The sequence below is a fragment of the Ranitomeya imitator genome, chromosome 2 (genome assembly GCF_032444005.1).
Source record: "Ranitomeya imitator isolate aRanImi1 chromosome 2, aRanImi1.pri, whole genome shotgun sequence".
In the NCBI taxonomy this organism is placed as follows: Eukaryota; Metazoa; Chordata; class Amphibia; order Anura; family Dendrobatidae; genus Ranitomeya; species Ranitomeya imitator.
In genome coordinates this window covers 416,231,705-416,250,505 of record NC_091283.1, presented here as the reverse complement: position 1 = coordinate 416,250,505, position 18,801 = coordinate 416,231,705, and the positions used below count along the sequence as shown (strand labels likewise).

The window sequence follows — 18,801 nt, the reverse complement described above, 5'->3', positions numbered from 1 at the left end:
ATGGTTTAGAACAACATGCCTGTGTAACGTGGCGTGGGGCGGTAGTCGTGGGTGAGGTACTAGTTTCTTTTGCCCCAGCATGTTACATGAAGGTGGGGGTCCTACCTGGGTGTGTACACTTAGTCTAAAGGGGCATTACGCCCTTGCAGGCTGCATGATGCCAGTGACTTCGGCTGACCAGGACTGAATGTTGAACAGTTCAATGAAGGAGATGACCAGTCCAAAATAAAAAAAGTTTTTTACTAAGCTGCCACTTGGTGTGAACTGGGTACAATAGATAGTAGGTGCATAATTTCACGAGCATTTCCTTTACAACACAGAGCATTCTCACACACAATCTCTTTACTTTTCCTACATTTACTTGCTTCTGCCTTAAATAGTCCCGATTCCTTCACCACACCCCAGCACGCTATTACAGTTCAGCTAGTGAGAGTCCTATTCTCAGTCCGTGATTCCACGTTCTCTTCCACGTTCTCTTCCCTCTTAAGGGAACTATGGTAGTTTGCCTATATGGTCTGTACTTGGCTTCTCTGCTTCTGACACCTTGGAACTCCTGTCCGGGGCCCCCTCTTCATCTCAAATTTTCGTTTCTGTCCTGGCCAGTTACCTCTCTGCGTTATAAACTTGGGGCCGTACTGCTAGGTGTCCTGTCCCAGGACCTATCTTTCATTGACTACTCTGTCCTTCGCTATCCACTGCCTCAGTCTCGTGTGTCTGCTCATTAGTCAGACCATGGGTCTGCTTTTGTGGCATGCTGGGCCCAATCTGACGTCCTGACAGGAAACTGTCTCTGTGCCTTTACCTTATCCGATACCATTCTGGGCTCGTCCTAAACATGAACTATTAACTCTATCGTCACTATAACGCATGTCACAAAGCACATTACACATAAAAATATTTTTGCAACAATACATTTGTCTTCAAGGGGGAATGTGGGCAGTATTTCCATCTCGTTATACCTGGTTTCTTCCAGAATCAGCACCTCAAATGTTCACAAGGTGTATCAGGTTTGAAGAAGGGAATGGGTGCATCTATGGCATCTATTGAAGTGAACAAGCCTAAACTGCAATACCAAAAAACAACTAGTGGTCACATGTGGCGCTGTTTTTGGAACAGAGACTATCTTTTTCATAGCCTGGACATCATCTTTAACTACAGTTGTAGGAATGCTAACTAAGCCCAATATGATTTTTTACTATGGCACTGAAAGGGGTAGCCAATCTAATTAGTGTTTTTTGTTTTTTTTTCTTGAACAGTTTTTGTAAATATTATGTTGCGTTAAAGAATACCTTGAATTTGTATCATGTTGGATAATTGGTTTCCGATAGTGTCTAAAATAGTGTTCTTCTCTTCTTCCAGATAATTTCTATTTGCGGAACCTTCCTGCCCAACCGACCCTGTTGTCAGCTAACCACAATTTTCCAAGTATTGCACGAGCAGCTCCTGGTCATCCCATTGGCTCATGTAGTCGGGACAGAGAGAACAGCCACATGCAGAAATCTTCTAAGGACAATGACCGTTACCTGGGGGGCACAGAGTTGAACAAGGAAAAAATGAGTAAAGGGGACCTGAAGGATAGGCACTTGGAGGACGATGGCAAGGAGAGGCAGAAATTGGTGTTGCCCATGTCTATGGATAGTCATTGTAAGGAGGACATGCACCAGAGAGGATCGTGTGATAACCGGACCAAGCATCTAAACTCTTGCCTAATGACCTCAAAGGTGCTCAATGGGGACCCCAGTAAAGCATTGCTGTCCAGCTGCACTGTTGGGGCAGGGATGCCTCGTCAAAGTAGCCAGAATCGATGTGCCAAAGACATGAGATCTGACCGGTCATATCCCCAGCATGAGCCCCAACAACCTTACAGCGAGTGCCTAGAGCGGAGGCAAATGCTCCACCACTCTGTGTCATACACTGTCCCATCTAGTCTCCCCAGCATTCCTGCCCCACTTAACACCTCCACTGGCTCATTCCCCTGTCTACAACTTCATTCCAACTCGGACGTTGTATGCTCATTGCAAGACAAGTCTGGCAGGGATCTAAAGATGGGCAGGCCCACATTAGTGCCTTCTGTGGGGCACTTCACCGACAAAAGCCGGCCTTTTCAGGTGACCCAGGATAACTGCCATATGGACAGAGGAGGAGATGGAAAAGACAAGAGCCACAACATGAATTCTGACTCCCACCCTCCTGGGTCTTACATTAATACATTCTCCCATTTAAAAGCAGAGTCTAAAGGGGATAGGAGGTCGGAGTGGCCACCGAACACAGCCGCAAGGATCAAAAACTTGGACTTTTCAAACAGTGGAAATTCAGAGACTGTTATGCAGAGAGGCATGGATAAGGCTTCATACTTTGAAATGCCTGCCCCACAAGACTGTCCCCGTCCTAATAACCAGGATGCTCATTGTATAAAAACCAGCCAGTCCTGCTGCACTTTAGACCGGTCTGCCAAGGACTCCCAGGTGCACAGTAGTTCTCAAAAAGTTGCAAGGATACGGCACCAGCAGCACAGGCCAACAGAAATGGAGCAAACGCTAACTGGCCAAGATGGGAAAAGAAAAACCATAGAACTCAGCTCCTTGGGCTACAATGGTCCTCATTTGGGCCCATGGACAGAACCTCCCATGTCTATCGGTGAGGACAGAAAGAACTCTTACCTTGATCCCTTTAGCACAAGTTTACAACAGGCTGCACTGATGACTCCAGGCCCTCCTCTAAGCCAGGAAATACAAGGCCCCACCGATGAGGTGTCTGCCATGAAAAACCTGCTTAAATACAGCAATCAAGCACTTATTGTGGGTCAACGGACCCCCTTTGTGGGGTTGGGGAACATGAAGACCAGCTGTTCCCATCAAGAAATTAAATTCCACGGAAACAACAAGTGCCAGCCAGAACAAGAGAGAATGGACTGTGCCCGAAGTAGAGAGACCGACTCCTCTCATGGAGAAGGAGAGGTCAGGCAGCCTCCTGTTGGCATTGCTGTGGCGGTGGCACGACAAAAAGATACCAGCAGCCGCCATGAGTCAGCTTATGGTTCAGGTTCAAGTCGACAGAGCAGGAATAATGTTTCTCAGAAAGGTGGGTACAATTAGAAAGGGAAAAAAGTTTGTGTGGACAATTTATCATCGCCATGTTCTACCTGAGGCAACGATGACCCAAATATTTGTTGGCATCCCAATTGTGATGTAGGTTTATTGAATTACCCACCACATTGGCAATATTTCATTTTGTAATAGCCTAATTTTCTACCATTATAACCATGGCCCATAGATTTATATTGACATCGTGACTGAAATACCCCCAAATCTGATACCGCTGCCTCCCCCATTGATTTGGGCACTGTGGGGGAAAGGATGGTCTACACACGAAGCATTGCAATCGGTGTATTCCATAACGGAAAGTAAAAGTATATGTTGTGGTCACGTGTGCAAGAGTTCAGACTGTTAACTAGTACGTGACTGAATCTTTTGCCACTCTGGAGGTATGACTCATGCACCGAAGATCTTCTGTTTTGGGAGAAAAAGTATTATCTGGATTTGAGAGCACTTATTCTGAAGACAGGCAAGCTAATCTAAAACTATAGTGGTGTCAGACACCCAAACCTTTACTTTTTGCCAGGAGTTAGTGGCTAAGTTAAGAAACCTGTTAAATCAGGATTTGTACAATGGAGTCCACTGAGAGGAAGCATTTTGTGTGCAGGAGGCGTAAGAGGTTCCTGTCTGATGTGTGATGTGATGAGAGTGATGTCACCATGTGGTTTCGGGGGGACCAACTGAAAGGAAGGGTTTAGGGTGTCGGCAAGAAAATAATATGTAGGGTTACCAGAAGCCCTTGGCTTGCTTAGAACACATTGCTTTTATTATCCGGCCTGTGGACCATTCTCCCGATGAGACACAACTTCCAGTAGAGAGTTGTCTAGCCAGTTGGCAAGACCATCAGAATTAAGATTTTAACCTCTACATGACCTCACATCTTGGTGGACTAAAGAAATTACAAGTGTCATTTCTAAGTTTTAATGGTATCTTATCTTCTTCTAATGGGTTACAGTTTCTTGTTCTGGAGACCTAATATTTTGGTGCAAGGAGTTACATTCCAGATAATGCCCTTCTTTGAAAAAGTATGCAAATGAGTTCTCACCAAGATGGAAAAACTTACTTTTTTTCTTTCTAATGGATCAACTACTCCTTGGCCCACAAGCTGTACAAGATGATGAGGTCTACCCAAAACCAATGCTTGTGGTCTCTTCTAAATTGTGTTCTAGCCATGTTCCCAAAATATTATATTCGAATAATATGTATTAATCAACCGACCTAGTCTTCATAGTCTTCATGTCTAGTTGATAGCTTGGTGGTGCCAACATTCTGAAGATCATGCTTATCATGAATGGACTTTGCATGAGTAAATATACCTCTTTCTCCAGAGAAGTCAACACCTTCTCCATAGAAGATGTGCTTTGGTCTACATGAATAGCCTTTTTGTGTTTATTCTGACCCCTTCCATTCTTTTTGTGTAGGCTCTGGTCGGTCCATGCATGTGATTGACCTGGACGCAGAAGAGGAGAGAAACCGTCTTTGTGATGATAGGCTGGGGATCCCCAGCAGAGACCTTTTAATGCAGTGAGTAGCTGTCAAGTCTATACAATAGGCTCCTCCCAGCTATATCCCAGGAATGTGAACTCCTAATCTTGTTTCACACCTTTCATGTCCCATTCATTTTAGAGAAAACAAGGACCTGGTGGAGTTTGCAAGAATCCATCCTTCCAGTGGTTGTCCTGGTGATCTGACTCCTCATCTTATGATAGCAAGCGGTTCCTCTCTTCAAGCCAGCCAATTAGGAGCTGATCCTACACCACATACGCACCCAACCCATCCCCACTGGCTGCCCAGAACAAGGAGTCCTTCAATATGGATGGGTGGCCCTTCGTACAGTGAGTATGCTAAATTCTTGATCAGGCTCCATGGGCTATTTGCCCTAAGAACAGTGCACGGCTAAAGCAGAACTAAGCGTAATCCAAGCGTGCTAAGCTGATGCTGCACTTGTGTGCAGGTGTGAGCTTGTCCAAGACATACGCGCTCGAAGGAAACTGGTCTTCCTGTGTTAAGACGAATAAAATGGTGTTGAGTAACTTGGCACTCAATGCTATTCAGAAGTGCTCCCTTGCCCTGGCACTTGCAAGGATTTAACTGTAGCTAATCTATCTGCCACCAGGTATTAGTCACCCAGCTTTGCATCAGAACCTGCCCCCAGGATTCCCCCCATCTATGCCTAGTGCCATGCAACCAGTGTTCCCCCTATCACAGGAACCTCCTGCCCAACTGGTCATTCTACCTCCGGAGCCCTCTCCCCACACTGCTCCACACACTCTTGGTAAGTTTGAATGTATGTGCCAAGGTAAAGGGCTACTAACATAACAAATCATGTGTTCTTCTCTACTAGGTTTGGGTGCAACAGTGCCACCTAGTGGCCTGATCATCTGGAAAAATTGTTTTCTAATTTACAACATTTTGCCATAAATAAACCTAGCAGTCATACAAGTTTGGGATACCAGCAAAGTCTGACTGATGGCAACCAAAGAGCTGGAAATCTAAGATTACAGTTACATACAACCTATTTTTTTTATTTTATAGGATCAATTATGAAATTAATGCAATTTTTTTAAAAAGTGGCTTTACTGGTACGGAGTACTCTTTATGCTAATTTGTGGTTGTTGTCCCCCTTCTCCAGCTGATGTAATGGATCAGGCTTCTCTATGGCCTCCGATGTACCCTGGCAGAGGACCCGCCTCTCACCTCCAGCACCCAGGACAGCTCCCGGTCTATTCGCGGTCACAGTTTCTACGGCAACAGGAGCTTTATGCCCTGCAACAGCAAAGGGCAGCACAGGCTCTGGAGCTTCAGAGGCAGAGCCATCTTCAAGTACGTCAGACTCAAAGTTCTTATGTTTTAATGATTTTCCTCGATTCCACATGTGGTTCTCATGTAACATCTCCGTTCTTTCTATAGCGTAAAACCGAGGATCATCTGCTAGAATCTGACGACCCACCAGAAAAGGCTGCAAGGCCCCATAGTAAAGCAGAAGCCTTAAACACTTCCAAAATCCACCCACCTCCAAACCTGCTGCTTCCACCACCCTCTGCCCCGGCACAACCTAAGCTTTCACCCTGCTCCCATTCACCTGCCCTACGGCCTCCGTCCAAATGCCCAACACCCCGGCCACTGGCCCCATGCACTTTACCGGCCTGCCCTGACGGCAGCTCCGTCTTGGTGCCCAGCTCACCAGCTGTCAGCCCCGTTCCTGTTCAAAACTCCAAGGGGAAAGAAGGAGAAGATCGAAGAGGAGAAGGGCAACCCCCTAGAGACTATCCCAAATCACTGGAACCAGGTAAATTCACGTGTACAATGGCTTTTGTTGGCAATAAAGAGGTTAACAGTAGCTCGAAGGGAGAAAAAAAATCCCAGGCGGAATGGGTGGTGGTAGAGATCCACGTATCCCGTTAAATGAATTGCAGTTCTATTGATTGCCTTTTAAATTAAAAACATATTTGCATACCACAAGGCCTATTTGTCACCACGTCTCCTCTGCGTATGGTTGGAAATCTGCTCCCCTCCACTAGGTTCTGGCAGCTCCATGCCTGAATCATTGCAATGTATTCCAGGCACAATCAAACACTTATGGAGTTAAAATTGGAAGTCCTAAAGTTCCACTATCCTTTTTCTGGGAAAAGCTTTGCCTTCTTGGTCCTGAATCCTCATTGGCTTGGGATCACAGAATATTACAGTCCTATTTTAAAGACTGGGCTGAGTCTTAACCCCAAGGTTATGAGTCACGAATGTCTCCTTGAACTGTTCTTGCGTGAGAGGTAAGCTGGTAGAGTGATATTCTGCTCATTTGGCCATGCTGTCAGGAGGGTGGAAGGACACCATTAATAACCCAATGACGAAGAGCAGAGGTGAGAGGGCATTGCCAACTTCGGGCACCTTCAGAGCCTTTTCAAGATGGAGTAATAACATTTATTTCCTAGTCCCAGTCTGTGTCTGCTGCATAAACACCCAGAAAACAGCCCTGATAATGAGTCCCGCTGGCTTCATCCATCTTCTAAACCTGTCTAATCCACCCCCCACCCACCATGTCCATCTATCTCCTCTGCTTTCAATCATTCACCCTCCCCTTTTATGCAGTCTCTCACTTCATCCATCTAATGCTAGGTCTGGTCATGTCTCTACTTTTCTCTCCTTCCATCATTCCTCTCTTCTTTTTTTTTCTCACGCTTGCATCTTCCACTCCATTTCTCATTGTCGCCCCTTTCTTTTTACACCTCCCACATCCTCCTGAATGGTGACTCTGTCCGGTGGTCTAGCAACAAGGAAAGGCCCAAGAGCTTTCATGTCATCAAATTTTCAAATAATTCCTTTCCATCCATTATTGTCACCTTCACCTTATTGCATCTTCAGATTTATTTTTATTTATTTATTTTTTTTGCACTTGTCTTGCAGAGTCAGCCATTTTGCTCCACAAACCAGTCTGTATGTGTTATATGTGACATTCTTATGCATTCCAAACAGATTCAAGGATTAACTAGTTAATGTTTTACCATATTTTGATTTGCAGTTATTATTCCTTAAAGGGAACCTTTCACTGGATTTTTTTTATTGGTGCTGCTCCACAGAGTCTGAAACAGTTTTACTTTTTGTTCTGTGCCTCTCTGTTACAAAGATATGGCCCTCAGAAATAATGGTTCAAACTTTCACTTCAATCAACTGGGCATATGCCACAAAACTTCTATGTGGGCGTGGCCGTGTTGTGATTGGCCAGCATTAGAGGACAAAAAACAAATATCCACAAAGAAGTTCTCCGATCCACGCATTTGGGAAGGGCATAACTTTGGAACGTAGGGGCACAGAAGAAAAAGAAAAACTGTTCCAGAACCAGTGGATCATTGTCAATTGGAGGAGGTACTCAGTTTAAATTAAAAAAAATTAGTGGAAGGTCACCTTAAAGAATATATCCACTAATGAAGGTTGCCTAGCCACACTGGGGCTTCCTGTTTCACTGAGTGTTTGATAATCCTGTCTCTTGTTCTCACGGTTTTGTCGCAATCCTATTAAACTGTGATCCATGTATCATGCATGTCCATTTTTTTTAAAAGACCATCTATGATGTATTTTTAATTCATTGTCCCTCTTCTTTAGAGACCACTTTTTTTTTTTTTTTAATAAGGTCATCTTTCATGGCTACTTTGGATGGTTGTCTCAAAGAGATAAAGGTTGACCTTAGTTGTGTACATAGAGGATGATGGACCCCATAGAAAAGATTAATTTTAAGTTCCAGCATACAGTTCAAGAGGACCTATCACTTGCTGTAAATGTGTAATTTTCTAATGTAGCTGTCGCTGTTCTCCTGAATCTGGCAATGGTTTTTCTTTTGTTCCTGCGCCACTCCGTTTTTGAGGTATAGCACCCTGTATATAAGTATAGTCTTTTAGCCAAGTTGGTGTGGTCTTCAAGGCACCTTAATAGAATCGCTGAGGACCTCACCCACTTAACTAAAAATATTACATTTACATACCTGGAAGAGGGGGCAATATCTCAGGAATTGAGAACTGCAGGATCAAAAGAAAAGTAACTTCAAACTAAGAACAGCTGCATTTACACTAAGTAAAAATATTACATATTTAAGGAAGGTCTCCTTTAACCAATTATGAGTGCAAAGCAGTGGTGCAGACAACCCTTTATATCGTGATCGGCACCAACTTAGAATGGTAGTCCGCAATTTCTGATTCTTTACTTAATTGACGTTTTTGGCTTCACGTTCCTGATCCTGGCAAGAGGCAACAAATATATTTTAACTAATCTTTGGCCAATTGTTCCTAAAAATAATTTTGCTTGTGAGCATCGGAAGCTTTTTTCTTTTTTTTTTCTTTTTTTTTAATCTTGGCCATTATCACCTAAATCCGAAAACAATTTAGCTCAGTTGTAGAAAGTAGAAGATGAATTACACAAAATAGGAAATGAAGAAATAATTTGCTAAGATCTCAACATTTTTAGAGGCCTTCAAAAATTATCGGAAGATCCGAGCAGGAGATTCTTTCTTTTTTTGCTTTGTAGGTTCACATATAGGTTGTCAAGCCTTTTGCTCATAAACTATACGTGCTTAGGGGTCCAGTTAAAAACCCAGAAGTGTCCTCTTGGTGATCAGATTGATCACGAACCAATATTACAATTTAAGGTTATAAGATATCCATTAAGTCAAAAGTATAATTTCTCCTAAATGGTGTGATTTTATTTACGGTATTTATTTTTTGAAAGACTCGGTGTATTTTTGTTATTTTCATGGATTTTCTTAATTTTCTGTTCCACAGATCTGCCTCCTGGATATACCTACCCAGAGGTTGTCCAATCCTATACCTCTCCAACTCCCCACCATGTGCACTCTGCGGACCCTGCTGATCCTGAAACTATGCAAACTGCATCAACTGCAGCAGAACCTGAGCAGTCCAGGACGTTTACCCCTTCAAAAAATTCACCATGTCACACCCCAGTTGCAGGGGACTCTTTGGAGGACAGCCAGGAATTGCCTCGCTTGGGTGAAACAGATCTAAGTGAAATTTGTAGCCAAGAACCCCAGGTCATTAAGTCCCAGGAGTGCGAAGAAAACATGGTTAGTGGGAGTTTGGATGAGCCTGAGACTAATGTGGAAGAGAAAGAACTTGTAGAGTGTCAAAGTTTTGACACAAATGAAGAAAAGGAACAAAGAGATTGTTGTAACACTGAGGACACATCTGCTGAAGAGTTGCCAAACATTTCTCAGGAGCCACCTGAGGTTTCAGTAATTGTGGAGGAATCTGACGACAAGGCTATTAGTGATGTTGATCAGACTTTGTTACAGGAGGTCAATAACGACCTGGACTCTGGTGATGTACAGGCAGCAGACGATGAGCATTTGACTCCTTCACCATCTTGCTCGCCAGCTGATCCAGACCATCATGACTTCTATAGTCTGGATACACTCATAGCTGCCAGTATCTCCTTAGGAGAGCTCCCTTCCGATCAGGAAAAGGAGAACTTCTTCTCAGCTGCCGACTCTTCATTCTTCCCCACAAGCTCAGGTATTCACGGGATTGCTCTGCTCAGCGAGTTGGCAGATCTGGCTCTTCAAGATCAGCTACAAGATACAAAAGGTAAGTAAGCGTTACATTTTGTTACTACCAAAACTCCCCACTAGGCACCTTTAGTGTTTTGGTCTAATAGGGCCAGGGACGACTGCTTAACTGCATTGTTTAAAGGGGATTTGAGGTACTCTGAAATCCGCCTACTTAAAGAGGGCCTTTCACAAGGTCAAAAGTGGGCAGTTTTTGCCCTCCTTTTTTTTTTTTTTTTTAAATTCCTGCATCTCTCCCGAGTTTTCAGTTTTTGTTTGTTTATGTGGTTCTACAGATACAGGCCTTTTATATTTAGTGCTGTTTTTTTGGTCTTTACAATGGGGCATTGCTAACAGAATAATAATGCAAAACAGCCTAAAGACAGGTCCCTGAGGATCCTGTGAGCCATGCCCCAAACAAATTAGCACTGAATGAAAAGGTAGATTTAAAATGAAAAAATAATATTTACAGGAGCACAGGGAATAAAATAAGAGCAAACTGGTCAATGCTGACAGGTCCTTTTTAAATGGGTTAGAAACAATCCCTTTTGGAAAGTTGACTCTACAGCTAATCACCATTGTCCTCTAGTAAAGCATATTTTACTTGGGAGTTATTTATGGCTAGTTGGGCATCTCCGCTGCAGTGAAAATGTAGGACTGCATGTTGGCTACCTAGATGTATGATCATCGAAGAAACACAAGGACAGAGTGAGTCCACCAGAATTGGGATCTGCCGAACGACTCTACGTTCTGGCTTATAACAGAAGGTCCTTATCGGCAGTCTTTCTTTTTGATGTCCATATACACTAATAGAGTATGTGGGAAGTGGTTGTCTTCATGTGACACCCCTTAAGTCATCATGTTGCTCCTTTATCCCTCCCCCTTGGTTTACACTTAACATCGTCTAGCTCGGATTGGCTTCTATGTATCTGCTTAAGCTCACCATTCCACCATTCACTTTGACAGAAAGATTACATTTACTTCTGTGTAGTAAATTCAACTTCACAGGCAATAACAAGTTAAAATATGTATAATATATATATTTAAAATTTCTTGGCCTCATTGGCCACCACATTCAATAGTTGCTTCCTGCCAAACACAAGATCTCTTGGCCTGTAAGATGTGCATCTCGCTACTGAAGTCTACAGCATGCACTAATTATTTATAATAAGGTGTGGATAGGGTTAATAGATACCCTTTGAAGCTCTTCCCGAAGTCTGTAGGGAAAATAAGGGAAGGGTTTTCTATACTAAGAGCAGTTAAAAGCCCGAGATCGTATGCACTTAATTTCCCTGCAAGCTCAGTATTGTCATCTCCTGAGAGATTATTAAACCCAAACACTGGAGCCCAGGCCTCTAAGAGCAGTGTGCTAGTTAATCACAGACTCTTACACTCCACAGGGACCCCGAGCCCCCAACCTTCCCCTCCAAAGTCACTTTTTTAGAGCAGCCATTAAGAGGGAGGATTTGATTTCCTAGTTCAGCAAATAAACACACTGCCGCGTAGAAGTGTGCAGCGATATAGTGCCATCGTGCTCCCATCTCTTACTGGCCAATGTGCCGCTTGGGGCATGGCGTCTTTTTTTTTTTTTTTTACTTTTTGAGGAGCTGGGTGGGGGTTTTAGTCTTAAAAGTTGATAACAAGGTCACTGATATTTAATATTAGACCTTTATCAAGAATGAAATAGGCTTTTGATTTGCCCAATATTGGGGTCAATTTTGCAACTTTTTTAATTTTGTGAAATCCTTTATCAATACTTTTGGTACGAGATGGGTTTATTGTATCTTGTAAAAACTAGATCTACACATTTACTAAATATATGATCTACACATATGCTATACTTTTTTTTTCTGGATGGTCCATGGAATATCTTTAAAAATATTGACCAAAGTGAGGGGTTTCTGTATGTACCCAATTTTCTAGCCCAATAGTGGGGTATAAAGGGAATAAGGGGTGGAGAGGCAGATACTCACAAGGTATGAAGATGGGCAGATTCCACGGATTGATGTCAGACTCTCTACTATGACCATTCATGGTCCACTCATTGACCGATTTATTGGGTCATTGTTTACCCCAAGACAACACTTCACTATGAATATCTAAAAATTTCCAAACATACCTATACCAAATAGTAATTTTTGTAAAAGTCCCATAATTACTTGACTAAATGCTAATTAGTTACTGAATTAATGCCTTTACATTTTCTCTCCTATGTTGAAGGACTTGGTAGACGTTCTAAAAGTCTTAACCATCTCAGCACCCATCGAGTCCCTGTATAATAAACCTTCTCTATTAAGCTGTGGGTAAAGCTTTTCCATGGCTGATGAATTATAAACCATGTAGTATAATGGCGGTGATAATTAGCTGCATATTGCAGGCCGGCCCCTTTTGTGTGTCTGTCATGGGACCCATCGGAAGTGTGTTGTCAGTTAGAAGACAGATGGGCACATGTGCTGGGCTGCGATATTGCACAGGAAGCCATACTTAAATAGGGCAATGTTCTCCCAAGTAGCTTTTAGTATCGATTGTTTTTTTGCCATCATGGATAAGGTAATGCACGGAAATGCAACCACATCAACCGTCTGGTGTATAGAAGATGGTTCTCTAAACACACTCGCGTGGGCATCTTTATGGGGAGCAGTGGCAATAATTGGCAACTTGCGTGGTCTATGGGGAGTTGCAACACCTCTTCTTACACCTGTTTGTTTGATAGAACCATTGCATTAATGGCTCGGCTTTATCGTAGATGAAAAGGGATAATTTATTTTCTTAATATAAGAGGCAAAAAAGTTCTGACCTCTAGAATTAAAGATTTGGAGTTTCGTATAACAAGGGCAGATGGTCATAGAAATATTTATATATCTAAATATATTTAATGGTAGTAGAAAATAATAATAACAATAATAATAATTTTGATAATATTCCATTAATATTGATTGATTTATTTTTTGCAAACAATTTATGGTACCTTCCAAAAATGCAATTTTACTAAAAATATATTTGTCTAGTTTGCAGAGTACGGAGGGAGAGGGGGGAAAGATTTAAGACATGCCCTGCAAATAAGTTGAATAATGCTTATTTCTAATTTTTGTGACCTAATGAATTTAATTTATTTTTTCTTTTAAATAAACCCATCTACATGAAATAGCTGTTTTTAACTGAAATCTTTTATTTTATGGACGTTTTAAATGTTTCCCTTTCAGTGAATCTATTTTTTTTTTTTTGCTCATTTATTTTTTAGCTAGTGAAGATGATTTGGTAGTCTCTGATCTTCAAGTTTTTGCCACCATCGCTGCTGCATGGTCTCTAGCCGAGGCTGATAGCCTAGAAGGTGCTAAACCAACATGTCACCATACCTGCTGTCCGAAACAAACACCTCGTGTCCGCCTATCACGCCGGACGTATAGCTGGATACCTAAAACAAAGCCAGTGAGTGACATAGACCCATTTTTATACTGATGAAAATTGATTTTAAATCCAACCCATTTCATATCCTTGATGTTAGTACACCCTGTTCCCAGGAAACAATCACAAATTGATCCTCATGGGCAGGGTTTATGTACACACCACCCCTTTTAGTGATTCAGCTCATGGGATTGTATCAGCAAAATCAAGATTTTTGGCAAGTGTGCTTTGTATTTTGACCATTGCTTCTGATTTGTCCTTAGGTCTGTCCACTGAAGGCTGCCATTGACCACCTGGACACTGAGGAGGTTGACATGCGGATGAAATTGGCGGAAATTCAGAGGCGCTATAAAGAGAAGCAAAGGGAGTTTGTGAAATTGCAGAGGAGACATGACCATGAGTAAGTAAATGCTTCTAGAGATCTGCTAAACCTGATGAATCAGATGGTTTGACACGATCTTGGTGGAGGTTTTTGGGATCGCACTGACAGGACACTTTTTTAAATTGGACTCTTCTCTCCATTTACAGTAAAGATGAGAGTTCTCGAAGTCCAGTCCGACGGGGTCCAGGGAGGCCAAGAAAACGCCCACACTGTCGAGCTCCCTCATCACACCGGCTTTACGAGAATAAGAAGACCAAGTGAGTTATCAGGAGATGTCTTTATGCCCTTTTAAATTCATTGCTTGAAAATAGCCACCATGATGATGTGCAGTCCCTGAGGACTAAAATGTCAATGTCCTATGGATGGATCTGTCTACACTTCTTTCTCCCCCTTCTATTTATCTTAAGGCAGTGGTCTTGTCTAAACCTGCCTCTCGGTCCTTCACTTCCAAGCACAGGTCCTGTGTACACTCATTAAGACCAAGAGGAATGTGTTCCAGTCAGCTCAATTCTACAATGCAAATATTGCTTCTATTCATTAACCTGCACTTGACACCCATGGCAGCTCAGCCATTTCACTGTTTGGTTTGAGTACAGGTTTTTTTTCTAAAACAATAGAGTTTAATAAGAAATTACATTTTTAGATAAGCCTTCAGATTTGAATTTCAAGGGTGACTTTTAATGCTATTTTCTAAAACTCAACTCCAATCTACGTCATTGCTGTTTCTTAAAGGACATGTCTATCTCATATAAGAAAACACGGTTAAACCCTATAAAGGTTATGAATCATCTCTCTTTGTCAAATTTTTAGTGATTTTATTTTTTTTTATAAAGGAAAGCTGTCCGGTCCCGCATGTCCTCTAACCCAGCATCATTCACCTATGTTTGGTTAAACTTCCTGCCTAACCAGCCCTGTATAACATTTGTCGGTAAAAATTAGGTTTATAAAGCATTTATATTGTCCCTGTTTCCTATGCTAATTAGGGTTTCAACAAATGGATGGGGCGTTAATTTCCCCAGACTAGTCAGCCATCTTTCCATGTTATCATACCCCTGAAGGCATGAGAACATAATTTGCAAGAGCTGACGCCATCGCCAGCTTCTTCAGATCTCACACACCGCATATTTCGGCAGTGTCACTGTGCCTTTGTAGCCGGGTGTATACTTCCTGGCTTCAGATGCTCCGTGCGCATGATCGGAAGTTCAGAAGCGTCACTGCCCCTCTGTAGCCAGGTGTATGCTTCCCAACTTCAGAGGCACAGGGCGCATGACTGAAAGTGCAGAAGCCATCTCCTGAAGTTCCTGTAATGCGCACTGTGCCTCTAAAGTAGGGAAGCATACACCCAGAAACTAATGCCCCATCAATTAGTCAAAGCCCTAATTAGCATAGGAAATGGGGACAATGTAAATGCTTTTTAAAACCTAATTTTTACCAAAAAACATCATACAGGGATGGTTAGGCATGGCATTTACTCATCCCACCAAGGACAAGATTTGCAAAGAGTTTGTATGTTCTCCCTGTGTTTGTGTGGGTTTCCTCCAGGTTCTCCAGTTTCCTCCCGCATTCCAAAGACATGCTGATAGGGATTCTAGATTGTGAGCCCCAATGGCGACACTGAATAAAATAAATAAATACATAAGAGAATGCTGCTGGGTTGGAAGGCATGGGGGACCTGACGGGTTCCCTTTAACTTTACCTTTTTTATTAGAATTTAAAATCCCCCAAATCAGGACATTTATATTATGGGAATGCCCATAAAATGTCCTCTTTGGTGCTAATTTGCAAAACTTCTAGCCTTTGAGGATTGTCCAATCAAACTCTGGACATCTAGCAGGTGTTTCTTTACACAAAAGATGTAACTTGAGAGAAAAATGTATTTTTTTAACCCATTGTAAATGTCGCTGTTCTCCTGAATCCAGCATTGTATTTCTTTTGCTCCTGCTCCTCCTCATTCCTGATATATAGCCCTCTCTTTCCTACATGTACATCTAGTTTGTTTATCCAACTGGGTGTGATTCTAAACTCTTCTCTGTGGGAGTTGTCTTGGAGGCCATGCCCTCTTGGCTAAAAAGACTAGATTTGTACACAGTGAAGAGGAGGCTATAACTAAGGAATGTAGAGGCGCAGGAAAAAAGAAAAACAGCAACGGATTCAGGAGAACAGCAACAGTTACACAAAATAAAAATAAAATTACATATGACAAGTAACAAGATCTCTTTAATGGGCTTCACACAAAATGGGCACGATTATATGGTGGTCATTGTGCTGAATGATTACTCCATCCATAACTGGTCTACCCTTCACCTGGCTTAGAAAATGCATGAGGAGACAGATTTGTGATTCAGGACTACCACCAATCCAGCTACACTGGTGGCCATCGTGGTAGTCACCCGGCTCTTTCAGATTGATTGATTGAACTGAGAAAAAGCAGAATGAACACGTTTACTAAGTTTATTTATTTATGATTTTCAGGAACACCTCATTAGGAGATATTACTTCCTCCTATAAGACAATAGGTGTGACTTGAAGGTTTTGGATCCTAATGCCCCCATCTACCGTGAGCCTTGTTGTGACTGCTTTCTCTGCACCCTGTATAAGACAAAAAATCTACTTAGTGAAATTAAAACTTGGTATAAAACCATCTGAATTTTTTAAAACCTTTTTTTGTGCAATTTCTACAAACTAAACAATCGGACTTTTCCTCGTTTTCACTCAAGTCCCTTCCCACCTCTTGATGATCTCCCAGTAGATATGTCTTGTCAAGGGGAGGGGTAGGTTCTCCAACAAAAGTGGCACACAACACAACACAGCATAGCAACCCCTGTCTGTGCCATGTAACCGCCTCTGGTCATATTACGGTGCCGCTCACTGGTTCCAGCGCTCTGCTATTACCCATTAACCGCCTGGTGCAGCTATTCTCGCACTCGCGGGCCCTGTATAATTGTCCTTCTCTGCTACAAATTGCCTCTCCCGGCAGGGCCATTTGCATAAATCCTCCAAGCTAGTCCAAACATGATTGGAGAGTGTGTGCAATGCATCAAGCTCTATGATTTGGTAATAATAGTTAAATCTCTACTAAATGACTCCCTCAATTAAGACACAGGGAAAAAAAAAATAAATGTCAGAGTTTTATGTCAGAAAACATTAGCAAACGTTGCATGCTTGGAGGAAAGGGAGAGAGTTTATAAAAAGATGGTGTGTTTTGCTTGGCTGTGCCACTAGGGCAAGGGGCAGCTTATGCCTCCTGACCATAGCGAGGGGGCTAGCAGGTTTTTAGCTGTGCTGCTATTAAGGGACTTGCAACTGTCTGGATTAATGCTGGCTACCCGACTTCCCCCGGTTTTCTGCTTTCCCTCCTCCCTATCGCACAAGCAGCTGTTTTACAGACTGTGGGCACAAGAGGCGGCTGAGTCATTAGTATTGAAAAAAAAAATAATAATCTGGGTAGCGGCATCTTGCTTACCTCTGCCCTTTTTAAAGTGGCACCTCTGTGTATTCATTAAGACTGACAAATGTGATAGTCGCCCATTGTCAAGTGACTATTTGGCATCAGTGGACACTGGTGAAGGTGGGACTCTCTCTTGTCTCGAAGGAGAAGAAGTGGTGGCTTAGTGTGGGGGAGTTTCAGAATAAATCCTTATTGTCCAGTCGGGTAAGGTTGTGTATGACTGGTGGTCCAGTGAGAATAGAATACTTGATTTCAAGTGCTTTATACCAATACTGCAACCAAACAAAGTGTTGAAGGTTGAAGGTTACATGAGTACACCACCTCCAACCTCTTTGGCAATTTGCTCCTAATTCTATTTCCTTTAAGAAAGTGTCAATTTCCCTTACTTTGGGGAGTTCTTCCTGCAAGATCCGAGTTCCTGGCAACGGATTCGGGCGCCACCAACTGGCATCCAAAATGGTTGTCGCCTGAGTAGTACCGCTTTATCCAAGTTTGGAGAACTTCTTTTAAGTTTGTGGTATTTTCGAACAAAGCTGCTCCCTCCAATATGTGTGTATATGCACACCGTCACCCTCGTATGCACAAACATGCACTCATGTAAAATTCACATACACACACATGAACATGAAGATACACCATACATATACATGAACACATGCTTACCCACAAATGTATACTCACAATCACACGTATACACTCACTCACGCATGCACCTATCCGTATACGAACGCACACACAGTCTTATACACACGCACGCACACACGTATACATACACACACAGTCTCATACACTCTTACGCATATATACAATAATAATATAATAATCTTTATATAGGCCAACATATTACGCAGTGCTTTACAATTCAGAGGTTCATGTACAACAGTCATAAGTAAAATAGTTAAAGATAATACAATAATTAAAGCCAAAATATTGATGACACTGCTCGTAAGAGCTTACAATCTACAAAAACACATGTATATATGTGTCTACACACTCATAGACTCACAAATGTATACATATACATATGCTCTCACACGTATACAAAAACATGCACCATGCACACACACTCATACACACTCAGAAATGTATACATATGCATACGCACTTACACATGTATACATATGAACTCATACTCAAAATTGTATATATTCACATACATACACTCTCACACATGTATACATATGCACACTCTCATACATACACTACACGCTTATTGCAATGATTTGACTTCTGATTACCGTATATCATTAGATGCTGTTGACAAAATAGTCCCACCTAAGCTGATTCCTCCTACACAGGGCCCTTATCTGTTGGGCCCCTGTGTGGCTGCACAGGTTGCACCGATGATATGTCTTTCCCTGCATTTTTGTCCCAGGACAGCCCCAAACTTATTGGTATTCTTTTTATAAGAAAAAAAAATCTAAAA

At 42.2% G+C, this 18,801-nt stretch overlaps 1 protein-coding gene across 6 annotated transcripts in view; it reads left to right on the top strand.

Annotated features, from left to right (window-relative positions):
- BAHCC1 (BAH domain and coiled-coil containing 1) overlaps window positions 1–18,801 on the top strand; it is a 131,357-nt gene that overhangs the window by 89,365 nt on the left and 23,191 nt on the right. For all 6 annotated transcript variants that reach the window (XM_069750759.1, XM_069750758.1, XM_069750762.1 and 3 more), the window contains 10 exons: window positions 1,360–3,081; window positions 4,517–4,619; window positions 4,722–4,930; window positions 5,212–5,370; window positions 5,728–5,918; window positions 6,006–6,384; window positions 9,362–10,180; window positions 13,382–13,569; window positions 13,809–13,945; window positions 14,074–14,184. In XM_069750759.1, coding sequence (XP_069606860.1) covers window positions 1,360–3,081; window positions 4,517–4,619; window positions 4,722–4,930; window positions 5,212–5,370; window positions 5,728–5,918; window positions 6,006–6,384; window positions 9,362–10,180; window positions 13,382–13,569; window positions 13,809–13,945; window positions 14,074–14,184 — 4,018 coding nt within the window. The remainder of the gene's footprint in view (window positions 1–1,359; window positions 3,082–4,516; window positions 4,620–4,721; window positions 4,931–5,211; window positions 5,371–5,727; window positions 5,919–6,005; window positions 6,385–9,361; window positions 10,181–13,381; window positions 13,570–13,808; window positions 13,946–14,073; window positions 14,185–18,801) is intronic.